The sequence below is a fragment of the Leucopleurus acutus genome (genome assembly GCF_964270905.1).
Source record: "Leucopleurus acutus genome assembly, chromosome: 12".
Classification (NCBI taxonomy): Eukaryota; Metazoa; Chordata; class Mammalia; order Artiodactyla; family Delphinidae; genus Leucopleurus; species Leucopleurus acutus.
In genome coordinates this window covers 85,886,838-85,913,939 of record NC_139154.1, presented here as the reverse complement: position 1 = coordinate 85,913,939, position 27,102 = coordinate 85,886,838, and the positions used below count along the sequence as shown (strand labels likewise).

The following is a 27,102-nucleotide window of genomic DNA, read 5'->3' as shown; positions in this document are numbered from 1 at the left end:
TGCTGACCAGGGATCGAACCTGGGCCCTTGGCAGTGAGAACACAGAGTCCTCACTACTGGACCACCAGGGAATTCCCATGGTCACCTTCATTTTATTGACACATTGCCTAATTGCTAAATCTGATGGAGTGGAAAGACCTGTAAAATCATGTGTGCTATTTGGGAAAATTTGAGCACTGATTATTTAATATCAAGGAATTAATTATTAATAATTAATGTTTTAGTTGTAATAATATTGTGGTTTAAAAGAATACCTTAGAGATAGATGATAAATACTGAACAGTTATAAGGACATGGTACGTCTGGGATTTGCTCTAAAATAATTGAAGTGGGTGTATAAATAAGATTCTAACGTGTCAGTGGTTGAAACTGGGTGATAGATATGTGGGATTCATTTTATGAGTCTCTCAACCTTTGTACGTGTTTGAAAGTTTCCTTTATAAAGTTGTTTTTTTTTTTTTAATGAGTGGAAAAAGGCGGGAAATAACTAAGAGTAATATCAAGGAGAAGTAGTTATTTAATTATAGTTAAGTATGGCATGCAGTACAGCAAGCCTTAATAATAAGAGGCGGTTGAGCTCATTTTCACCCGTAAAAGATTTGAGGTATTGACAGTGGAAGTGGAAGTGCGATGCCTGGCATAGAGCAGATACTGAGTAAGTATCTGTTGACTGAATAAGCTAGTAAGAGCTCAGAGCTGGACTGTAGAGACAGCTAGTTGGATAATTTTAAAGGCTGTATCTTTAGAAAAACCCAGTAGTTACCAATCACCCCACTTGTTTTCATAAATAATAACAAGTACTTACATGGCATTAACACATGCCAGGCACTGTTCTAAGCATTTCACATACATTTATTTACCTTCTTAATCCTCACAGTAGCCTCATGAAAGAGGTATTGTTACTTTCCCCATTGTATAGATGAGAAAACAGGCATCAATAACTGGCCTGAGATCACACAGCAGCAGGTAGAGTAACAAAACCATGATTTAATCTCAAGCAGTCGTGCTCTAGAGTTATATTTTTAATCACAATACTGTACAGCCTCTCTTATAGTAACTCTTACAAGTTTAATGTTATGTTTGTCTACATGAACGATTTTAGGCAAAACTGGACTTGTCTAAGACATAGTTAGGTATTCTCTGATTTTTTTTTGTCTCTTAATTGAGTGTTTGCTTTTTGTTGAGTTAAATTATTTTAGGCCATTGTGACTTTGTTTCTGTCTGTTGGCTAGCCTGTCTGGAGTAGGAAATGTATACTCTGTTGGGGTGATTTGCTCAAAGTTGAGACTGTGGTTGTAACTTGGCATGATAATTTGGAAAAGTGGCTGGGTGCAAGATATAGGTTAGATAGTTCAGCAGAGGGCTAGATTGGAGCACGGGAGGAAGTATGAGTGGAAAGTCAGATTCAACTAATATTTTTTTACTGTTGATAAAACCAGTATAATTCTGAATAATTTTGATAAAGTTGGTGAACAGAGGGACTATTTTGTAGATTGAATGTAGATGAAAGACTAAAACAGTCTTTTATCTGAAGAGCTTTCTCAATTTTCTTTCGTTAGAAGGTGAACCAAGAGGAGCTTGGCAGCCTCTGAAGGAACGTTTCCCTTTGCATAATGAACTGTCTGTAGAAACCTTGAAGACACCTTTAGCCATTAGGACACTGCTCTCATTTTGAGTAAACAGTCTCATTCAATCAGTTTTGTTTCTGGTTTAAATACTTACAAGTGACTTGAAAACATAGAGATATTGACTTCAATTTGTGCTGTTAATTTCTGCTCACAGTCCGTTTTCTCAGCGAGGTTTACATGTTCATATTCTTTACTTAGACTAGGGTTTTTCTTTGTTTTGAAAACAGAAAACTTTTTCACAGAAAAGATTAATCTAAAGTTAATTTGATTTCCTCCTTCATTTCTGCATTCTTTTTTTTTTGAGTTTGCTTTAAATATTTTACATTTATTTTTTTCTGCATTCTTTTATGTTTTCTTTCTTATATGTACCAGCTTAACTCACTTTAATTTTTTTCTTTTGTTGCCGAAATGATTTTAATCTATAGGTGAAACACTCTTTAAATGATACTCAGAATACATTACAATTTGGTTTTAAGATAGATTTGAGTTTAAAACAGGTCTTACTCACAATGATTCCAGTAAATCAAGTGCTCCAGAACACAATTCGGAGATGTCACAATTATGTGATGACTTCTTAATTGTCCAAGGGGATAAAGATATTCTTCAAATATGGAAAGAAATTAAATCATTCTATAGTACTAACCTCTAAGAGTTATTCTCCTTTATAGACTACAATATTATTGTCAGTTTCATATGCTTTTTTTTTTTCCTGTACGCGGGCCTCTCATTGTTGTGGCCTCTCCCGTTGCGGACCACAGGCTCCGGACGCACAGGCTCAGCGGCCATGGCTCACGGGCCCAGCCGCTCCGCGGCAAGTGGGATCTTCCCGGACCGGGGCACGAACCCGTGTCCCCTGCATCGGCAGGCGGACTCTCAACCCCTGCGCCACCAGGGAAGCCCTCATATACTTTTACTTTATGGAGAACTCCTGCAGGAAGAAATTTCTGAAGGTCTTCCCAGATATAAACAGCTACATTTTCTGTCGTCTTACGACATCTACAAAATATGGCACATCCAGATCCAGCTTCTTATGATCAAGGGGCTTCATAATTGCCTCCTGTGAAGCCGATGGGTTGCGCTAAAGGAGAGCAGGCGGGACACTCGCGCCCACTGTCGAGGGCCCGAACCCGCTTCGCTCATGGTTTTGCAGGCCCACGTCCCGCCAGCGCCTCCTGCCCTCCAGTTCACTTTAATTTTTCAGTGATGTGTGTTCTAAAGAGTAATTTCTGGTTTACTCCCAAATCTTTATTTATCATCTCAGAAATCTTTGGAGGAAACTTTTAATATCCATAAAAATTTTATGTCACTAACTTTGAAATTGACTTGTACACTTGTTACTTTAGGTTTAAATCTTCATAAATGTATCAAATAATTCATGCTGCTTAATCTACCAGCCATGATTTATCATTTACTTAGTAATTAGTGATCCTGAACTCTAAGAATTACTTATATTCTGTTTTCTTTCAGTAAAGCTTTATTGCTGAGTAATGAAGTATAGTGCACGAACTTGAACGCCTAGTCTTGAAGTTGCTACCTTGTTTTGCCATCACAGTACCTTTTTAAAAAACAATGCCTGGATTGTTTACTGTATTCTAAAAATTTCAGGTTTTTAGATGAGTAGTCTTAAGAAAAGTGAAGTGCTAGCTCTGTTTTCTTTATCCATACTGTCAAATTTTGGCATCATGGTAGCACTTAACAAATTGGTAGTTTCAGCAGTGAAGTCTGTGGCATGTAGTAATTTCATAGTCTACCACAAAAGTGAGTAATTTTGTAGCTGGTATGTAGAAGACAGTTACTTTAGCTGGTTTAAGAAAGCCTAGCTAGCCATTTAGCAAAAGTATAAATTCTTGGATCTCCCTCAGAATGTTAGAGCAAAAGAGATGGAAAAATACGCAAGAAAAGAGGAACTTGGAGCACAAATACAGAATGTAATAGCATCTGTCTAAAAGACATCTCAAAAGTTATATTACATGAAATAAAAGCAAAAATAATCAGTGAAATAGTAGGAGAAAATTTTCTTCACCTAAAAAATCGTATTTTCTGATTGAAAGAGCATTCTGATACTCGGGAAGTTTAGATGAAAAAAGATCTCCATTTGGTGTCAACCTCTTTTGTAGTTCTAAAAGTCCAAGAGCAAAAAGAAAATCCTAAGAGCTGCTAGACAGGGAAAAGGTTGGCCTCAAAAAGAATAAGAGTCTACTGGCATTGGATTTCTTAGCAGCAGCAATAGATATTAGAAAGCAATAGGGCAGTTAATTCAAAGTTTGTTCTGAGTTCCTAAATCTAGAATTTGATAGCAACCAAATGATTACTCAGGTGAGAGGCCAAATTAAAGACATTTCCAGAAATGTAAGGACTTGGGAAATTTACCTTTCGTACGTTCTTGAATATGTACCCAGAAAAATGAAGGAGCAGTTAGAGAAAAAAGATGAAACAAGATCCAAGAAACTAAATCTCTTAAGACACCAGTGAAGATCCCAGGATAACAACTATGCCAGGGACCGGGAAAGCAGGTGGTTCAAATTAGAGCAAGAAGCCAGAATTGTCTGTGGAAGATGTCATCAAGAAGAAAGTAAAAGTCATTATATAAATTGTATGCTGGAATTTCTTAATGTTAAGGTAAAAGGCAAGGCAGCAAGGGAAAAAAGCAGAGACTGGGGATGCAGTATTACATTCTTGGCGATAAACCAGATTGAGCTCTCTAGCAGCCATAAATAAGTCTTTTGACTAAATGGGGCTGAAAGTAAAAGAAGACTCTTGAATATGCATGCTTTTGTGAAAATACCATATTTTGGGGGGAGTTGGTGGTGGGGACTGATAACAAAGCTAAAGAAAAGTGCAACTAATATGTTTAACTGCAGCATATCATAGGAAAAGACAAAAGAAAAGCTTGGAGAATATGATATAATGGGTTAGGGTTGGATTTGACGTACAAAAACAGTGGAACTCTTTGAGAGCCGTATCTTTTGATTAAGATATGTTACTGACCTACACAGTATACTTAGGTTAAAAGAAAAAAAGTGTGTGACTTTCAAGCCAGGGTTATTAATAACTTAGTGAGAAAACTTCAAGATGTGCTTTTATGATCTTATAAATATATGCTTATTGCATATTCTCATTTGAACCACAATGTAAATAAACCAAAAAGAGAAGAACAACAGTAATACAAACACCTTCAGCAGGAAAACCAGTAGGAGAACATCTTAAAAATATGTTGTTTGATTTTTATCTACCTGAAGTGGAAATATTCTTATTATTCCCTTTTCTCCATACTTGGCCCAAGAGTGCAGGTTGAGGAACAACAGTGTTTAGTATCTCTTAGCCTAACCTTCTATGTTAACTCTTCTGATGTAACTAACAAGGAAAGAAATTAGATTGGAAAGTATTTCAAGAAATCCCGTCGCCCAGCTTTTGCCATCAAGCTTTACAGACTGAGCAACTTACTTAACTCTCTGGGTCTTTATCCTCATCTGGAGTTTTTCATCTCCAAGGTTTCTTCCAACTTTTTACATTACATGGCTTTTCTATTACAGATTTTCTCCCGAAACTCAGTGAGCTTTGAAGACAATTCTAAGAATGTATTTTTAGGATTAAGTGTGTAGCTTCTTTTGTGACATCTTTGGACAGTATTCATTTGCCTTTGTGAGTTTTGAGGTGGTGAATCATTTTTGACTGTATCTTTTACCTAAGGTAGGAGGAAGTTAGTGGTACATAGCATTCACATTTTGAAGAAGCATTCTAGAAGAAAGAAAGAAAACACAGTTAACAATATTAGTAACGAAACAACTGACATCACTTACATACCTACAGATGTTAAAAGAATAACTAGGGAATTTTATAAACAGTTTTATTCTAATAAGTTCTACACGTTGGATGAAACAAGACAAATTCCTTGAAAAAACGAATACAGGCAGCCCTCTTTTCATTGTACTTCACTTTATCGTGCTTCACAGATACTGTTTTTTGGCTTTTTAAAAATTTTTAAACAAACTGGAGGTCTGTGGCAACCCTGTATAAAGCAAGTGTATTGATACCATTGTTCCAGCAGCACTTGCTCACTTTGCGTCTGTTTGTCACATTTTGGTAATTCTCGCGATATTTCAAACTTTTTCACTATTGTTATCATATTTGTTATGGTGATCTGTGATCAGTGATCTTTGATGTTTCTTTTTTTTTTTTTTTTTTTTTTTGCGGTACGCGGGCCTCTCACTGTTGAGGCCTCTCCCGTTGCGGAGCACAGGCTCCGGATGCGCAGGCTCAGTGGCCATGGCTCACAGGCCCATCCGCTCCATGGCATGTGGGATCTTCCTGGACTGGGGCACGAACCTGTGTCCCCTGCATCGGCAGGTGGACTCTCAACCACTGCGCCACCAGGGAAGCCCCTTTGATGTTTCTGTTACAACTTGCTGAAGGCTCAGATGGTGGTTAGCATTTTTAGCATAATTTATTAATTAAACTTAGCATAATTTAATTTACCTTTAAATTAAGGTATGTACATTTTTTTTTTTAGAGAATGCTGTTGCATATGTAATAGACTACAGTATAGTGTAAACATAACTTTTATACGCATTGGGAAACCAAAAAATTCATGTGACTTGCTATTTTGCAGTGGTCTAGAACCAAACCTGCGATATCTTCAAGGTATGCCTGTTCCTAAAACTGACACAAAAGGAAATAGAAAATCTTAATAGCATTATATCTATTAATAAAATTGAATTCTTTCCCACAAAGAAAACTCCAGGGCCCAGATGGTTTTACTGGTAAATTCTAGCAAACATTTAATGGAAAAAAATAAAGAATCCTTAAGAAAATAGAAGCTAGCGTTATACCAATAGCAGTACCGAAGACATTATAGAAAACTGTAGACCAGTATTCACCATGAACATATGTGTAAAAATCCTTAAATATTTGTAAGTCAAATCCAACAATATGTAAAAAGGACAGTAAAGCATGGTCAAGTGGAGTTTATCCCAGGAGTACGATTTTATCTAGAAATACCAATTAATGTAATTCACTATATTGATGTAATAGAAGAGAAAAAACATCTTCTTAATAGTTGTAGCAAAGCATTTGTTTGACAGAGTTCAGTAGCCACTCATGATTAATAGTTTTGGCAAATTAGGAACAGAAGGGAACTATACCAACCTGATAAAGGGCACCTACCAAAAACCTATAGCTAACATCATACTTATTTAATGATGAAAGACTGAATGCTTTCCATGGGGAAAAAAGTAGTTTTTCACTCTGACCAATAGTAGTCAAAACTGTACTAGAAGTTCTAGCCAGTACATTAAGTCCAGTAGAAGAAACGTAATACGTTCAGATTGGAAAGGAAGGAGTAAAGCTGTCTTTATTCTCAGATGACATGGTTGTGTATGTAGTAAATCCTGTTCCTAGAAATAAGAAGTGAACTTATTAGCAAGATTGTAGGATACAAGGGCAATATACAAAAAGCAGTGGAATCTCTCTATAACAGCAGTGAACAATTGAAAAAAAAATGAAATTGACAAAAATACCATTTATAATAGAATAAAAACATTGGGATATTCAAGTGTAAATTTAACCAAATATATGTAAGATCTATACACTGAACTATGAAACATCACTGAGAGAAACTTAAAAAGACCTAAGTAAATGGAGGGAGGTACCATATTCATAGATTGGAAGACTTTGATACTGTTAAGGTATCAGTTCTACTCAGATTGATCTGTAGATTCAAGACAATCCCAATCATTTTCAGCAGGGTTTTAATAAAAATTACCAAATAATTGTTAATTCTATATGGGAAAACCCAGGTCTTAGAAGAGCTGGCACAATTTTGAAAAAGAACAACGAAGTGTGAGGACAGTGTTCCCTGATTTAAAGACTAAAACATAAAACTGTGGTATTGGCATAAGATAAATAAATCAGTAGAACAGAGTAGAGGGTATAAACCCATGTGTGTGTGTTCGATTGATTTTTTTTTTAAATAACTCTAGTCTTTTATTCAGCTACACTCGATAAAAACATTTTTTCTTTAATTAATTATTTATTTATTTTTGGCTGTGTTGGGTCTTTGTTGTGAGTGGGGGCTACTCTTCGTTGCAGTGCACAGGCTTCTCATGGCGGTGGCTTCTCTTGTTGTGGAGCACGGGCTCTAGGCATGCGTGCTTCAGTAGCTGTGGCACACGGGCTCTAGAGCGCAGGCTCAGTAGCTATGGCGCATGGACTTAGTTGCTCCACAGCATGTGGGATCTTCCTGGACCAGGGCTTGAACCCATGTCGCCTGCATTGGCAGGTGGATTCTTAACCACTGCGCCACCAGGGCAGTCCATTGACTGATTAAAAAAATATTTTTTAATTGGATATTTGACATGTAACATTGTGTAAATTTAAGGTGTACAACATGTTACTTTATACAGTTAACTGATTTTTGACAAAAAACATCAAAGGTACCAGTGTAAGGGGAGCCTTTTGAACAAAATAACTGGAATAAAAGTTTACCTTTACTTATGTACAAAAAACATGGGTCAAAAATTTAAACATAAAAGCCACAACTATGGAACTTCTAGAAGAAAACATCAGAGAAAATCTTCACGACCACCATAGGCAAGGATTTTTAGTTTATTTGTAAAACATGAATCATAAAAGAAAAAAATGGGTTTCATCAAAATTGAAGGTTTTTGCTCCTTAAAGGCAGCTTATAAGCTGGGAGAAGATACTTGAAATGCCTACACCTGACAAAGGACTTGCACTAATCAGTATAAAGAGAGAATCAGACAACTTTTTAAAGACAGCCCACCTTTCAAAAGGGTAAAATATTTGAAGTCACTTAAATGAAGATATATCAGCTGCCAATAATCACATGAAAAAGATGCTCAAGATAATTAATCCTCAGAGGAACTCAGGCTGAAACTATAATTGCATAGTGCTGCCACCCAGCAGAGTGGCTAAACTTAGAAAGACTCACAATTTCACGAGTTGGCAAGGAGGTGTAGAGCTCCTGGAATTCTCAGATATTGCCAGTGGGAGTGTAAAATGGTACACCACTTTGGAAAACTTTTTAACAGTTTCTGAAAGTCAAATGTATGCTTACCCTATGACCCAGCAATTCCAGGAAAACATTTGTTTACAAAAAGACTTAAGTATAAGTATAATATTCTTAGAATCTTTATTCCTAATGGTCCCAAACGAAACAATAGGAATGTCTGTTAACAGATGAATGCATAAACTGATTGTAGTATATCCGTACAATGGACTATATATATACTACTGTGCCATAAAAAGGAAGAAGCTACTGACATATGAAACAACTTGGATTAATGTCAAAAACTTAATGAGAAAAGGAAGATGGACACAAGAGTACGTATCTATGATCCCATTTATGTGAAATTCTAGACAGAATTTAGTTACAGAAAGCAGAACAGTGGTTGCCTAGGGTTGTGGTGGGGAGGGGGTGCGGTGTGATTGTGATTGACTGGAAAGGACCTTAGGAAACATTTTGGGATGATAGAAATGTGCTTCTGTCTGGATTGCAGTGCTGCTTACGTAGGTGTATATGTTTGTCAAAACCTGTAGAATTGTATATTTAATAATGCGTTTTTGGAATATCAGTTATTTCCCAAAGTTGGTTTAAAATTTCTTTTTAGCATTTTGATTACAACTTGATAATTCTTTTGTTGGTGCTGATGTGTAGCTCTTGTATATTTGATAATTAATAATTTTTAAGTGTGTCATAATTTTAATCTAGAAACACCAAGAGCATGTGTTGCCTCTTGCATTAGAAAATTATGATATACCTCTAGAATCTAGACCTTTTAAAGTGGATGAAAGTTTTTCATTTGTAAGGAAAAGACACAGCACAAATGTCCATTTTTCATAATATGCCCTTTTGATTCTCTTTCAGTATTAATAGGGAGCTTTCTTTGCTTTGTTCTGTTAAAGTATTCTGTGTGGAATATAAATATTAGACTGCTAGTGTAATCACAACGTTGTTATAAAATTAGGCAGTTTTTTGGAGCTGCTTATGAAGGTTTTATCTGCGCCCCCTGGTGGTTTTGATTTCTTATTTGGGATAACATTGGAAATACAGTCATTACTTTTGTAGAAGATGAATTTTACAGAAGACTTTAAAACTTTTAAATTAATCTTTATGTTGAAAAACTACCCAATAGCTTCTATTGACAACACTATAAGGCTTCACTCTTGTGCTAGTCTTTACAAGGTTATTCAATACATGTTTCTCGGGGCTTCTGGTGGTACAGTGGTTAAGAATCCGCCTGCCAATGCAGGGGATACGGGTTCGAGCCCTGGTCCGGGAAGATCCCACATGCTGTGCAGCAGCTAAGCCCGTGCTCCACAACTACTGAGCTTGCGCTCTAGAGCCCACGAGCCACAATTACTGAGCCCGCGCACCACAAATGCTGAAGCCCACACACCACAAATGCTGAAGCCCACGCACCTAGAGCCTGTGCTCCGCAACAAGAGAAGCCACTGCAATGGGAAGCCTGCGCACCGCAACAAGAGTAGCCCCCGCTCGCCACAACTAGAGAAAGCCCACACGTGCAGCAACGAAGACCCAACGCAGCCAGAAATAAAAATAAATTTAAAAAAAAAACACATGTTTCTCCATAGGTAATTTTATCATATCTGAGGGCTCTTTCCACAGTACCTCTAAGATCCCTTATTAGGGATCTATAGTTTTCATTCTATAGCATAGTTCTAAATATCCTGCCATACAAACGAGATTGGGGCATATCTTCTTAGAAATACATAGTCAGGATGAGAATGGAACATTTTATGGTGCCAGAAAATAAGGAAATGCTCAAATTGGGGATTGTTGAAAAGTCACACAGGAGCCAGCTTGAGGTAGTACCTAAAGAAGAAAGCTGGAGTAATTTGGTTAACAGGTAATGTGACATTGGATTTTAACCCATAGGATAAAATAAGTACCCATGAATCCATGCTGATACGAATAATTGACTAAAGAAACAAATAGGGAAAGGGGACAGGTTTGTTTTGTTTTGTTTTTTGACAGGAACAGTCCAGTTAATAATGAGGGAAAAAGAAAATCATTATTAGGCAATACCACAGTAATAAAATTTTGCAAACAAGACCTACCTAGATGATGCTCCAATTAGATCAGAGTTTGAGGAGAAAGTAGGATATTTGAATAGTCTCAGAGTATTCCCCCACCAATATTTTTTTTTTTTTTTTTTTTTTGCGGTACACGGGCCTCTCACTGTTGTGGCCTCTCCCGTTGCGGAGCACAGGCTCTGGACACGCAGGCTCAGCGGCCAGGGCTCACGGGCCCAGCCGCTCCGTGGCATGTGGGATCTTCCCGGACCGGGGCACGAACCCGTGTCCCCTGCATCGGCAGGCGGACTCTCAACCACTGCGCCACCAGGGAAGCCCCCTCCCAATATATTTTAATACAGAGGGAAGGATTGTAGATATACAGTGGAGAAATCTGGCAGAAACCACCTTGGCCAAGTGATCAAAATTAGCATCACTAGTGAAAAGACATGTTGACATCATGAACCCCTTGATAATGATGCACTGCGAAGGACATATCATTTCTATGGTATTCTTGCCCCAAAGCATTCTAATCATGAAAAAAACATCAGCAACTCACTCTGAGGGATATTTTACAAAATACTGGATCAGAAGTTTCCAAGTCATGAAACACAAGGAGAAATATTAAGAGTTGTTACAAATAGGAGGAGGCTTAAGGAAAAATTACAAAAATGTTGCAAAAATCATAGAGTTCCCAAATATCACTCACCCAAGCTTCCTCTGATGGTAACATCTCACAGACTTAAAGTGCAATTATCATTATCAAAATCAAGAAATTAACATTTTTACAGTACTGTTAAACTGTATATTTTAGTGAAAAAAGAAATTGTGACACTGGAAAGTTTTTCTTTTCCAGAATTCTATTCAGGATCCCACATTGCATTTAGTTGTTTCTTTGAAGATACTATTATCACTAGGAGGATTTGATAAGACTTGCTTTATTTTGTTTTAAATTGTTTATGGACTAATAGGTAATAAATTATTTATAAAGTGGCTATTAAAAGAATTTCCTGAAGGAGTAGTCTTGTTGCTGCTTATTACTGTTTGACAAATTTGGAGAATTGGCTAAAATTTGAGGAAAATTTATTTTTCTACCATTCTGCTTATTCCTTTTCCTTTTCATTCTGAGAAACCTCAAAATCACCTAACAGTGGAGTAGCAGCTTGGTGTGTGTGTATAGTAATAACAGTGCTTGAAGAGCCAGAGGCCTGCATCTCTTTGCTACTGTTGGGAATCTCTTACATTCTTTTTTTCTAAATGATAAAAAATATATGTATAATAAAGAGAGGTGGTTAATGTTTCTTCATCTGAGAAGATGATGAAGGAATAAGCAACCTTTCTATCTCTATTAATATTATATACTCTCTAGCGTTAATATGTCCAGTTGGAAATATTTATTTAAATTTACTGTAGCAACATGAGCTCTCTAAAGGCAACTTCTTAATTATTTTATGTGGTAATATTAATAAGATTCTTGAAATCACTTGTTAAAATAGGAAACCATCTAGATTTCACATTTATTCCTGAGTATATTCAAGGGTGCAGTGATCTGGGTATGGTCTCAACAATATAATTTGCTGTTTTCCATGTAAACATTCCATAGTAATACCTATATTATTATAATATATACCTATATTATAAACTCAGACTAAAATATCTAAGTTTTTAATATCTTAAATTTTAGAGACATACGTATATGTATGACTATAAGATTAACTATTACAATACTTTGTATAATATAATATAAGTTGAATATGTAGACACTTCCAACTACTAAAAAAGATAATCCTCCCAAAGGTATCCTTACAAAAAGTGGAAAAATAACATGAGTTTCAGCTTGGCAAAACATGAAAAACAGTATCTCTGAGTCACAAGATGAGTCAAAAGGGTGAGGTTTGTTTGTTTTTCCTTGTTCATCTGTTTTAAGGGAGTATGATCCCAAGTAGCAGAAAAAAATCTTTGATGAAAGTTGGTGCCAAAAGTTGGAATTCTTTATGTTTAGCTTGTACGAAGTGCAAAGCTGAAGCACTTGATGGTGCTGCCAAGGCGGGTTTGATCTGTTTTAAAGATCTGTGCCTGATTTTTAGGATATTGGTAATAACTGTAAACGGATAGTAACCTTTAAAAATTTAACCTTTATAAATTTTTTTCTTAAAAATTTAATTAAAGGATTAAAATCTAAAAATGCTGGGTTTTCTTTGCTCATATTTGCAAAGAATATCTTTAGAAGAATATTCAAGAAGCTGGCAACGTTGGAGGGAGGCTTTGAATATTGAACTGTGTTCAAACCATGTTCAAATTTTGAACCACGAACTGCTAGAAATAAACTAAATTAAAATTTTACAAGATAAGTGAAAATTAGAGTGCCTGGTACATAGAGATTGATTTAGTCTGCCTGGTAAAACCACCTGACTTCATGATCAGCTTAGCATTGTTAATCTTGTAATATCTTACTCAGCATACAGTTGGTTGTATGTTATGGCAGGTGCAGACAAACAAAAGGGTAACAAAAAAAACTTTATGATATATTTTCTTTGTTATAAGAAATTAGTCAATCGTATATGCAACTCTTTAAATTGGAAATTAAACTCTTGGATAAGTGGTTAATTTTTTTCCTATAATTATCACAAAATCATTTGGTAAATCTTGCTGCCTCTTTTTGTTTGCTTTTAGTTGATGCTGATGAAATTAAAAGGCTAGGAAAGAGATTTAAGAAGCTCGATTTGGACAATTCTGGTTCTTTGAGTGTGGAAGAGTTCATGTCTCTGCCTGAGTTACAACAGAATCCCTTAGTACAGCGAGTAATAGATATATTTGACACAGATGGGAATGGAGAAGTAGACTTTAAAGGTAAGGAAGTAGTTTTTTTTTAAACTACCAGTTAGATAATCTGTGAATAGCATCTTACAGCTCTGTGTACAAAAATGTCTGAAAAATTTAGTTTTTCTTGAATGTGTATTACTGGTTTTCTTATAAAGATAGATTACATTAAAACCTCAAAATCTGTGATATATGAACCTTAATGGGCTAAAAAGATCTTTTACTTTTGGGGTCATAAATGATCAAATTGCCCTTTAAGGTAATCTGAAAAATGGGATTTAGAATTTCTTTTGTTGTTCGAAAATTAGTCTCACTTTAAGGAAACATAATATTAGAAGCTACATTTTTAAAACCTTTTATAAAAGAATGAGACTTAATACTAAGTCAGCAATAAAAAGTAAGCTGAAGGAATAAGGATATGAGTATTATCACAGAAAGGATTAATTTAGTTAATCTAGGATTTTACAAAGACAGTAGTGCTTTTGCTAATATTAACCATTTGATTCTACACTTTAAAGTAAATATACATTTCATTTCACCAGGGAATCAACAGATTTTGTTATTTTAGTTTGAGGAATTGGATTATAAGTGAAGGGCTTTAAAACTGGTTATGGTTTAGCGTTTAGCAGGCAGTGAAGAAAAATGACCATTTGTTAATGAAACATCCAACAGTTTATTTAAATGATTCTGAATTTTGGAGCCAGAAATCCAAAAATTTTTTTTTTCTGCCAAACAATGTAAATTTTTTAAAGCCTCCTTTTGTCATATTCTAAGAAAAAAGAGTTAAATAGCTTAAAGAATATGGGTTTTTTTGAGTGTTATGCTCTGTAGCGTAAGTAAATATTTGTTTAAATTGATTTGACTTTAGAGAACTCCAGGTTCAGATTAAAATGTATATATATAGAACCTCGTTTGTTACGAAGTTTCAAATTTGGCTTTTTCAGTTTTAAACACAGCTAGTAATATTTTCTTTTGCAGCAAGAAAATATCTTTTTGTGAGCACGTAGGGGTTTGTGTGTGTGTGTGTGTGTGTATGTGGGTATGTGTTGTTTTTCTTTGTAAAAAATTGAAACTTCTGATTTGTAAACATATTTTATTCTTATTCAGAGTTCATTGAGGGAGTCTCTCAGTTCAGTGTCAAAGGAGATAAGGAACAGAAGTTGAGGTGTAAGTATTTCTCTTCACTGAGTTCATTCTCCCTCTTAAGACCACTACCCCATACTGCATTATAACCTCCTTTTAAAATATTCTAAAAGATGTCTTTTATTCTAGATCCTTAGTAAACATAACAAAAATTTTACATTCTGGAGAAAATCCTTTCTGGACATTTGCAGTTTGCATTTTTTAATGATGTGTCATTGTTGCTTTTAGTTGGATAGAAGGAAAATAGAATTTCCTTCTACAGCCATATGAATTACATGTCTTAGATAAGAGATTTTTTTTTAATTGAAGTATAGTTGATGTACAGTGTTTTATAAGTTACAAGTGTACAATATAGTGATTCACAGTTTTAAAGATTATATTCCATTTATAGTTATTATAAAATGTTGGCATGAAAGTGAGAAGAAATGCTCTAATATGATTAGGTTAACTTTATTTACACTCGTTGTATTCAGAATTATTTAGCCGGAAGTCCACTATTTTGGTTTACGTAGGCTGCCTCTATCATAGGGAACATCTGATATCTTTTTAAAACATTCAGCTCTTAACTAGAGAGATGTTGTATTTATAACAGTTCTCTGAGGTGCAGGCTATATGCAAACATCCTTTGCAAACGAACTCTTTTTGATACAAATGAGAATAATAGTAATAGCATTTGCTGTCTTTGATTGTATATTATCTCATTCGGTACTGTAAAGAACCTGAGAGGTTAGAACTATTATTAGCCCCAATTTTATATGTGCAGAAAATGAAGCTTAGGAAGGGTAAATAACTTACCACTAGGCTACACTAATTGGCCAAAGCAGTCTTGATTCCATAGCTCATATACTCTTTTTTTTTTAAGATTTTTTCAGTGTAGACCTTTTTTTTTTTTTTTTTTTTTTTTTAATTTTTTGGCTGCGTTGGGTCTTCGTTGCTGTGCGTGGGCTTTCTCTAGTTGCGGCGAGCGGGGGCTACTCTTTGTTGCACTGCATGGGCTTCTCGTGGTGGTGGCTTCTCTTGTTACGGAGCAAGGCTCTAGCACGCAGGCTTCAGTAGTTGTGACACACAGGCTCAGTAGTTGTGGCTCGCGGGCTGTAGAACGCAGGCTCAGTAGTTGTGGTGCACGGGCTTAGCTGCTCCGCGGCATGTGGGATCTTCCAGGACCAGGGCTCGAATCCGTGTCTCCTGCACTGGCAGGCGGATTCAGGGAAGCCCAATGTGGACCATTTTTAAAGTCTTTATTGAATTTGTTGCTTCTGTTTTATGTTTTGGTTTTTTGGCCATGAGGCATGTGAGATCTTAGCTCCCTGACCAGGGATCAAACCCACCCCCTGCATTGGACGGTGAAGTCTTAACCACTGGACCACCAGGGAAGTCCCATAGGCCATATACTCTTAACCATTTTCACCTAGAGACATCTCTGTGTAGGAAGGAGCTGTCCTCGTAGTAGAATTCTAATTGTCTGGCAGCTTATTGTTCTCTCTCTCATTGAAAGTATGCGTTTGTGATTGCCTTTGATTTCGCCATTGATTTTCCTTACTCTCTTTTTAGTTGCTTTCCGTATCTATGACATGGATAAAGATGGCTATATTTCCAATGGGGAACTCTTCCAGGTGCTGAAGATGATGGTGGGGAACAATCTGAAAGATACACAGTTACAGCAAATCGTGGACAAAACCATAATAAATGCAGATAAGGATGGAGATGGAAGAATATCCTTTGAAGAATTCTGTGCTGTAAGTACATTCATTAGTTACACTTCATGAAAACATTTTTAATACCACCTAATAGAGAATTCCTTTATTTTGCCCTAGATGTTTCTACTTTTGATTTTGCCTAATTGCTCCATATTCAAGGTTTTGAAATGTTCTTTGTTGTAATTGTTACTGATTTTATTCTCAGTGATTGTCTGATAAAATGCCGCAAGAATGGTACTAGTAACTTCTACTTACTATTGGTAGCCTCCCAAATGAACAGCTAGGTTGTTTGAAAATACTTCTGTGGGAAATATGAGTTCATGAGTTTCAGCTGGGAATCCAGAGGCTTGGTTTCATGAGGACAACAGAAATGGAGTCCCTGTCCGTCTTAAACTCAGCAGCTAGGCCTTGTAGAAAGGTGATTTTATTTTTCTAAGCTACTGATGGGTAGTCCTTGTAATCTGGGGCAAGGGCTCCACAGAGGCAGGGGCTACAGTTGTGGGAAGGCCTCAACAACTAGCTCTAGGTGGAAACTGGGGCAACGGCTTAGCTTCCAGTTTACTGCTTCTCTTCTTTACTCCTGCCCCTAAAGCAAAGATACTAACTTTTTGATGTGTTAAAAGCAGTTTTAACTGTAAGCTAGAGATACTGAGCAATGCAAAGGAAAGGCAAAGATAACAAAGAAAAAGTTCTGAAAAATTTCAGTCATGACTGGGAAATCTTTCTATAAAAGACTTTCCTCCTCTTCTTCTCATTTTTTACTTAGATGACACCAGGGAAAACAAATTACTTTGTGTGTTATATAAGGACTTAAGTATCTACTTCAGCATTTAAGTAGAAGTTCACGTGATCCTTTAAGGATCTTTCTTCATCTCAAGGGAATACTATCTTTGCATTTTGTTTCAAAAAGTAGGGTGGTGCTCTAGTTTCAAGAACGCTCGAGGTCTTTTTGGAAGAGATTAGATAGGCTTGAGCCTCGAGATTTGGAACCCGTGCCAGGTGGTACTGCTCTGTGTCCTGTCCCTCCGTTGTGTCTCCTCCCTCACTGTTTTTTTATAAATTAATTAATTTATTTTTGGCTGTGTTGAGTCTTTGTTGCTGTGCGCGGGCTTTCTCTAGATGCAGCGAGCGGGGGCTACTCTTTGTTGCGGTGCATGAGCTTCTCATTGCGGTGACTTCTCTTGTTGCAGAGTGCAGGCTCTAGGCACTGGGGCTTCAGTAGTTGTGGCCTATGGGCTCAGTAGTTGTGCCTCATGGGCTCTAGAGCAAAGGCTGAGTAGTTGTGGTGCATGGGCTTAGTTGCTCCGCGGCATATGGGCTCTTCCCGGACCAGGACTCTAACCCGTGTCCCCTGCATTAGCAGGTGGATTCTTAACCACTGCGCCACCAGGGAAGTCCTTCCTCCTTCACTGTTGCCAGTACTTGCTGAAGGACTCCCGTGGACGGACATCGCATTGTGTGCGACCTGCGACCATGCTGGGAGTGGCATCATAGGTAGCAGCCAGTTTTCGAAAGAAGGAAAAAAAAATAATTCCAAGACTTGAGGGAACAAAACAAAAAAGGGAAACTCTTGACTGGAGTGTTAATGGAAAGGATGTATATAAGTGAAGACTACTTGCATTTAGTAAATATCAACTAAAACTTGCATGTAAATCACTTACCAGTGAAAGGAAATTAAAATACATCCCTAGGTATAGAAATGATACTATTTACACTGAAGACATAAGCTAAGCTTTGAGTTTGTTTTTCAGCATTTTGTGATAAATTGCCTTTACTTGTACTTTTGGAGGGCATAGTGCAGGAATGAAGAAAAATGTTTTGTGTATTAAGCCAACTTTTTGGAACATTTATCAAGCTCTTAACTTTGGCTTCATTGATTTCTCTTTATTCTGATTTCTTAAGCTATAACAGTGAAAGAGAAAGGACAGTTTATGTATGTATGTATGGCTGCATTGGGTCTTCATTGCTGTCCATGTGCTTTCTCTAGTTGGGACGAGCGGGGTGTGTACTCTTCGTTGTGGTGCGCGGGCTTCTCATTGCAGTGGCTTCTCTTGTTGCGGAGCATGGGTTCTAGGCGCATGGGCTTCAGTAGTTGTGGTGCATGGGCTCAGTAGTTGTGGCTCATGGGCTCTAGAGCGCAGGCTCAGTAGTTGTGGTGCATGGGCTTAATTGCTCCATGGCATGTGGGATCTTCCCGGACCAGGGCTTGAATTTGTGTCCCCTGCATTGGCAGGCGGATTCTTAACCACCGAGCCACCAGGGAAGTCCCAAGGAAGTTATTTTAGATAAGATCACATACTACATACCTACTTTAACATTTTCAGAATACTTTACCATGCACAAATATTACAAATGATTAGTGACAGGATTAAAGTTGGTGGACTGAACACATCTATTTACTTTTGCTTCCTCTCAAACCTCCACTGAAATTAAATGGGTTAAAAACAAAAGGTTATAAACCCACAAGGACCAAGTGAATAGCAGAGAGGATAGTTAACTAGATTTGGCAACTTATAAAGTTGAATGGTTAATTGGTTTAGCAGACAGGAGTAAAAATTCTAAGCTAGAAACTTGGAAAGCTGAGAAGCAACTTGGTTTATAAGGTGGAATCCCTGAAAGGCTCAGTTCCCTAACCTGATTCCCTGGCAGCTAGACTTGTACCCTCCAGGCAAAAGGTGGGACAGCCCTCTTTGGGAAATCTGATCTCCAGAAATGGTCTTAACTGATCACTCAAAGCGCAGGCCACAGTCAACAGCCCCACTTTGTATGTGGAGGCTCTAGTGCCCTTTCCACAGGAGCAGAGAGCCACGGATCACCAGACATTCAAGGAAAGCCTCTAAAATGGATTATAGAGATGAGATAACACCTGAAAAAGAAGCTTGGAGAAGCAGGCTATGCAAGGCCAGTGACAGCTTTCAAAGTAGAACAAAAATCTGTCATGGTTATCCTCAGGGATATAATATATTGGATTTTTGAAACAAAAATTGGAGAATATATAAAAGAGCTCTCGGACATTTAAACTTTGAAATACATTCTAGGAGGTCTAACACCCAGATGCTAGGGGTCCAGAAAGAAAATGCAGGGAAGGAAATGTCAAAAATGAATCAAGAAAATATGTCAGAATCAAAAGTAATGAGCTTCTTTGACCAAAAAGACTTACTGAGTACCCAGCATAGTATATAAAAATGTGGGCCTAGGCACACTGTCATGAAATTTTAAAACAAACAGATGGTTCTACAAACTTCCAAAGAGCTAAAGTAGAGGGGTAGGGGAAGGGTGTCATACAAAGAATCATAATGGTGGCAAATTTCTCAGCAGAGTTGGCAACTAGAAGGCAATGGAAGCATTGCCTTCACAATTTTGAGGGACAGTTATTTTCAAGTGAGAACTCTCAGTAAACTCAAACTAGGTGGTAGAAATAAAGACATTTTCAGGTATGCAAGGCCTCCCTTTCTGGGAAACTACTAGAGGATGTGCTCCCACTATAAAAAGGTTATAAATCAAAAAAAGAAGACAATGTGGGATCCAGGAAGCAGAAGGTCCAACATGAAAGAAGGAAATCTCTAGGATGATGGTGAAGGAGGATCCATAGATGACAGGCCTGGATGGGAGCAGGTTGGAAAGCTCTGGGAGTGATTTCAAGACAGTAAAATTGATAGAGTTACATAATGTATTTAAGTGCGTTTAGAACAAAGTTTAGGGTTGAATTAATGGTAAATACATAGAACAGCTGGCAAAGAAAAAGATCAGTTATTAACTGTAGCAAAACAAATGTGCAGGAAAGAAAAAGTAACTATAGTACACAGTTCTCTTCTGCTGTATGTAGTATTCTATATAGTCATAAATAAAATGCTGAATTTCTGCCTAATCAAAAAAAAAGATACAATTATTTGAAGCGTGGGAGAGGTGGGAAGTATATGTGGTAGGAGACAGAAGGGAGAGGTGTGTGTGAAAGTATAATCTTCATCTTCTGTGGTGGGAAGTCAGTGGATGATGCCTAAAACTTTGAATCCAAGAAAAAGCAATGTAGGGGTGTTATTTGGAGACCTATAGGTAAATACTGAGAATCAGCTGAAAATTCTAAATGTTGCCTCTAAGTAAAAAGAAATTTGAGGGTAGGATAGCAAACTGCTGTTTTCATAACAGAAGTTGTAGAACTAGCTGGCTGTTTAAGCTTTCTTTTTCAAAAAAAAATTTTTAAGGTTTAAAAATAATACAGATGTAGCTATGCAGAACAACATGGATGAATCTCACAAACAACGCTGAGTGAAACAAGCCAGACACAAAAGATTTCATTTATAAAATGTATAAAAGCAGACCAGAGTAACCTATGGTGTTAAATCATGATAGTGACCACCTCTGGCGGGCGGTGGCTTGGGAGGAGGGAGGTGGCCAGTGCGGGAAGGGGGCCACGGAAGAGCCCCAGTGATGCCCTCCCTGGCTGCTGTTTACTTGGGTGTTTGCTCTGAAAATTCATCAGGCTGTGCACATTTATGGTTTACTTTCTTTATATAGGTTATACTTAATAAAACTTATGCCCCAAATAATAATACAGGTAATTGCACTTCACATGGCCATGTCAGTATTCACTGAGGTGTCTGTAACAACTTCACAAGTATTTGACTCCATGGGAAAGTAATGTGCAGAAAATTTTATTCATTTATTACTTTTTGATATATTGTAGAACAGACTGACAGTGAAGCCTGCATTTGGTTTCTGACAGTTTTTATGGTAACATCTGGTTATCATTTAATATTAAACTACTAAAGGCCATGTCGAAACGACAGACGAAAGAGTGGGCCAAATCCTGCATGTGGCCTGTTTTGTATGTTTTTGAGCTAAAAAAATTTTTTCATTTTAAAGTGGTGTTTAAAAAAAAAAAAATGGGAGAAGAGAATTCAAGAGGAACTATACATGGCCTACAGAGCTTGAAATATTTACTGCCCAGCCCTTTACAGAAAAATTTGCCAGCCCTAGTGCTAGAACACAAGAAAATGTTATCCTAGGAGAAAGAAGCCATGAAAGTTCTGACAAAAGGCAATGCAGGGGGCTTCCCTGGTGGCGCAGTGGTTGAGAGTCCGCCTGCCGATGCAGGGGACGTGGGTTCGTGCCCTGGTCCGGGAAGATCCCACATGCCGCAGAGCGGCTGGGCCCGTGAGCCATGGCTGCTGAGCCTGCGCGTCCGGAGCCTGTGCTCTGCAACGGGAGAGGCCACAAAAGTGAGAGGCCCGCGTACCGCAAAAAAAAAAAAAAAAAAAAAAGGCAATGCAGGTTTTTAAAAACAACAGCTTCTGGAAATGGCTAAAGTAGTATGTTTTTTAAGCTGTAGTTTTGGTAAGGTGGTTAGACTAGTACAAGGGAGTCCGTCGAACCTGGTCCAGTTTGATTTGTTCTCTCTGTTGCAGGTTGTAGGCGGCCTCGATATTCACAAAAAGATGGTGGTAGACGTGTGACTCTTCTGTAAAGAGTACCACCCAACACTTTTGCTTTCTTCTCCATCTCTGAAGATCTGCTCAAGACGTCCAGCAATGCTCTCTGTGTATTTAAATGGAAGTATTTTTCTCTGTGAAGCCACATTTTCCAACATGAGCCTCATGAAGCCAACTAAGTGTTATTGAACTCTTATTCTCTCAATAACTCAGTGTAGCACTTTAAAGCTGAAGGACAGCAGCATGAAAAGAGCATATCAATGTGGTGAAGAAAGGGAAGGGGTTGGCTTTTTAATTTATTTTTCTTCATCTTTTATAACAAGAAAGTATCTATATATACATATGTAAATATTTATATATAGATATATGTAGCTTTCTATATGTGTAGTAGGTTGGCTTTAATTTAATATACTTGATTCAGAAGCAAAATGATAGAGTACAAAAGTGCCAAGCAGAACATTCAACATCCTTACTTTTATTTCACACAGTTTTATATATAGATTGAAGATTGTACAATTTGAGCCAGGTGTTAGGCCAGCTATTTTCCTTGTCCTGCCCTTTCTCTTTTGAGAGATTGACAAAGCATTTGTTAACATCTTATTATTTACCTTGATTACATTTTTGTAACAAAGGAGTTTGTAACTTTATTTATACCTGTGATATATTTCCAGGGACTGTGTCTCATTGCTGCGCAGCTTTGACGACGTCTCTGCTTGAGCAGAAAGTATAGTTCAGCGCTGCTGCTCTTGTGTTCATATAGCAACAGCACAGAGCTTATGGCCACCTCATTCTGTTACTTCATAACTAGGAGCCATTACATTCACTAGATGTCCCTGAGTAAGTGTCAGTTTGTTGTGATTTTATTCGCAAAGGACAGAAGCTATCTGAGGCAATCCTGATTTATCTCGGACATGACTTATTGAAGAGTTCCTGAAATAATCATGTAACTGCTTAGGATATCCGTTTATTTGTTTCATTACGTGGGTGGTAAGTTGTCATTAAACTTACGTTTAAACCATAAATTTCCTTTCTCTGTTTCAAAAGACTTGCAGCTAATCTAAAACTGGTGATATTTAATGTGCATGTGTGTATCTCTACACCCACATATACTTATTTATGACTTACATGGGAGAAACCTTACTAATCTATATGCCACAGAAGAGCAAAATTATGTCCAAACTTATACCTCTTAAATTTCTTTACCACAAGGCATAGAGAGTGCATAATGGTGTTCTTGATTTGCCCACATACGTAACAGGTAACTTAATAAATTTGTGTGATATAAAAGTAGTTTACCATGTTCCACCACTTGATATTATCCCTTCCCTTTTCTGCAAAGGTACTATTGGCTGGAAGAAGACATTCTGGTTAGCTTTGTAGGACTGTAGTCTTTCCCTATATAGTTTTTCTAGAAAACTGGTTTTATAATCATGAGTGGGAAAAGGCAGGTTGAATCAAGAGGAAAGAATCTTAATTTGGGCACACCCGCCTGCCATCGCTGTTCCTTCAGCTGAGTGCTGCACGCCATGGGCTCTGTCTGTGAGAGAAATCCCGGTGCTTGGTGTCCTTGCATGACATGGAGTTTTGCATGTAGATCGATTTAAAGTATGTACCTCTTGTTTACATAATTTGCATAATTTTAAAACATAATGTTGCCAAACTTTGGAAATGTTAATGTTCAAACTGAAAATCTCCACTACATGTAACTTTCTTCCTCTGGATCAGTACGTGGCTTATAATCCCAGCCAGTGGTTTGATCTGTTCCAGTGTCAACTGCCATGTGCTCTGCTTCAAGGGGGGGAACTAGTCTTTTGTGAATTTTTTGTACATAAGTATTTGTTACAAATATTTTAGCAAATGCTTTCTATTTCTCTTGCTTGTGCATATCTTGGCTGGCATTACAGAAGAATAGTGCAAACATTATTTCCTTACTGGGGACTGAGGGTTTTTTCTTTTTCTTTTTCTTTTTTTTTTTTTTTTTAGCGTGCGTGGGTGGGTGGGGAGGGATGGTTTATGTTGAATGTTTAGTTTTTCTTCTGCATGAAACATCATGTTGTGGGATCTTTAGAAAACTTCATACTGTATGAATAAGAAAATAAAATATTTGAAACTTGATTGAGTGTATTCACAGTGGTCTTCAGGCTTTCCCGGCCGTTGGATAGTCTTTTTTCACTCTTTCAGATTTTTTAAAAACTCTAGTAAGTTGACATTTGATCTTTGACTATGAGCCATAAGTAAGTCTGCTCTGTCACTGGGTGAAAACACAAGTCATCACAGTGACCTGCAGAACCCGGTGTGTCACCCTCCCTCTGCTTCCAGCCTCCTTTGCCTCCGTGCTTCCCCAAGCCTTTGGCGTGCTTCCTCTGTAGGCCTGTGCACCGTCTCTTCGCCCCCCCCAGGCTACCCACAGGGAATGCTTCCAAGGGTTTCAGCCGTGTCCTGGTTCAACAGGAACTCTCCTGGCCACCATTTAAACACACTAATACACCTGATTCTCCTTTACCCCACTCTGTTTTCTTCCATAGCATTTAACCTCTTCTGACATGATTCACTTAAGCATTTTGTATTTGTCTTCCCCGGTTATGGAAATGACACGAATGAAAGCTCCCCAAGGGCAGGGATTTCTGTCCCTTGTTCTCTGATAGACCTGGTTGTCTAGATTCTGCCTAGTTCTTAGTGTTTAATGAATACGTAATCAGTGAATTAGGTAATAGGAGACACCTTGTTTCTACAGGTTGTGATGTTAAATTCTATCCACTACTTTCTCACTTCATAAAAGGTAAGCATTAGTATAATTTTGAGACTTTTATTCATTCAGCAACTCTGGAGGGTTCCCACGCCATGCCTGCACTGTAATAAGCACTTGAGGTTCTTGTGACGGGAAATGATGTACCTGGCCCACGTGAATCATGGGCTCTTGGTGTTTTATACCCAAAACACCCATATTGTCAGGCATGCACTAGTTATGAGATACTGTGCACTGGATTCCTTGGCTCTTTGAACTAGGAGTATAGGTTAGTTAGGCCTAAACCAATAGTTAACATTTTAAACCCTAGGTCTCCCTTTCTTTACCTAGTTCTAATGGTCTTAAGAGTAGAAAAGATGACGAAGTGAAACAGCAGTGCACGGAATGGGAGAAAATATTTGTAAGTCATGTATCTGCTAAGAGATTGCTATCTAGAATATGTCAAGACTACGACTCAAAAACCACCTGATTAAAAAGTGGGCAAAAGGACGTGAAGAGATATTTCTCCAGAAGGATACACAAATGGCCACCACCACGTGAAAAGATGCTCAGTATCACTAGTCATTATGGAGATGCAAACTAAAACAAGATACCACTTCAGGCCCGTTAGCACTGCCATCAGCAAAATAAAAGTGTTGGTAAGGATATGAAGCAGCTGGAAGGCTTGTTGTGCATTGCTGGTGTGGATATCAAATGGTGTAGTCATTGTGGAAAAATGGTATAATGGTTCCTCAAATTAAACACAGATTTACCATATGACCCAGAAATTCCACTTCTGGATACTTGCCCAAGAGAAGTGACAGTAGGGACTAGAAGTGTTGGCACACCCGTGTTCATAGCGGCATTATTCACAGTAGCCAAAACTTGAAAGCAACCAAAACATCCATGACAGATGGATAATCAAAATGTGGTATATACATACAATGGGATGTTACTCAGCCATAAAAGGAAATTTTGACACATGCTGTAACACACATGAACTTTGAAGACATGCTAAGAAAAAAGAGCCGGTCACAAAAGAACAAATACTGTTTTTGGGGGGTTTTTTTGCAGTACGCAGGCCTCACTGTTGTGGCCCCTCCCGTTACGGAGCACAGGCTCCGGACGCGCAGGCTCAGCGGCCATGGCTCACGGGCCCAGCCGCTCCGCGGCATGTGGGATCTTCCCGGACCGGGGCACGAACCCGTGTCCCCTGCATCGGCAGGCGGACTCTCAACCACTGCGCCACCAGGGAAGCCCAATACTGTATTTTTTATATAAGTTCCTGGAGTTGTCAAGCTCATAGAGACAGAAAGTAGAATGGTGGTTCCCAAGGGCCAGGAGGAGGGGGAGGTAGAGTTAGTGTTGAATGGGTACACTGTCAGATGGGGAAGATAAGTTCTGGAAATGGTGGATGATGGTTGCATGAGAACGTACTTAGTGTCACTGAGCTGTACAGTTCAAAATGGCTAGAATGGTGAATCATGTATATTTTACCACAGTTTAAAAGAAAGAGTAGACAAGATGGTAGAAATCTTTCTGGATACTTTCCAGGACTTAGAAAGAAATGCTGTTCAAGCTCATATATGTCTTGAAACAATTTTTGTTTTATAGAATGGATTTTTGTTTTGTCTGCATTGGGTCTTCGCTGCTGCACGTGGGCTCTCTCTAGCTGCGGTGTGCAGGCTTCTCTTACTGCGGAGCACGGGCTCTAGGCGTGCGGGCTTCAGTAGTTGTGGCGCACGGGCTCTACAGCACAGGCTCAGTGGCTGTGGCGCACTGGCTTAGTTGCTGTGCGGCATGTGGGCTCTTCCTGGACCAGGGCTCGAACCGGTGTCCCCTGCATTGGCAGGCGGATTCTAACCACTGCACCACCAGGGAAGTTCTTCAAACAATTCTTAGTCTTCAGGAATTCCCACATGCTCAAACATCGCTCATTAAATTAGCTCACATTTTAAGCTAAAGTCCACTGCCACTTCCACCTTTTACTAACCTTGGGCATTATAAATTTATCAGCTAGCCAGATCAAATTAGCGAGTCCTTGCTCTCCCAAACCTCCTTCAGATTACTGGTGTCTTTGAATGATTTCTTTCACCAGATGAGTAATTAACATTTGTATAATCCAAGCATTTTGCAAGTTGTAGGATGGTTATGTACACTGTCACCGTGTACTCAATAATCTAACATTAAGCATGCTGTCCCATGGTTCTGGAATCAGGAAAATCAGGTCTCTTTCCCAGATGCTCAATGAACATGAGCTTTCTTCTCTAGATAGGATGAGAATTGGAGTCCAAATCTTCTGGAACGACTAGGAGGAAACAAGTTCTCTTCCCTTACCGGCCACTGAATATCTAAGAAAATACTCCTCTTTCATGCCCATTCCCCAGCCAAGTAGCAATTAATATGTTAATAAACTGTTATATGATGTGTCTGAAATTGTACTAGATACTGAGAATCTAAAGGTCAGAGGCTTTAGGGTGGGAGGCAGACACTAAAATAATCACAGGTTAGCATGACAGACGCCACAGAAATACGGATAAGCATCGCTCAGGTTTTTGGTTATTAGATTTCATGTCCAGGCCTTAGAGAAGAATTTGAAGAAGTGA

The 27,102-nt window shown here is 38.1% G+C and overlaps 1 protein-coding gene across 2 annotated transcripts in view; it reads left to right on the top strand.

The window, feature by feature from the left end:
• The window catches only part of PPP3R1 (protein phosphatase 3 regulatory subunit B, alpha), a 60,439-nt gene extending 36,446 nt beyond the window's left edge, over positions 1–23,993 (top strand). For both annotated transcript variants that reach the window (XM_082852015.1, XM_082852016.1), the window contains exons 3-6: positions 13,356–13,532; positions 14,610–14,669; positions 16,197–16,381; positions 21,748–23,993. In XM_082852015.1, coding sequence (XP_082708141.1) covers positions 13,356–13,532; positions 14,610–14,669; positions 16,197–16,381; positions 21,748–21,795 — 470 coding nt within the window. In that variant the 3' untranslated portion in view covers positions 21,796–23,993. The remainder of the gene's footprint in view (positions 1–13,355; positions 13,533–14,609; positions 14,670–16,196; positions 16,382–21,747) is intronic.
• The last annotated feature ends 3,109 nt before the right edge of the window (positions 23,994–27,102 follow it).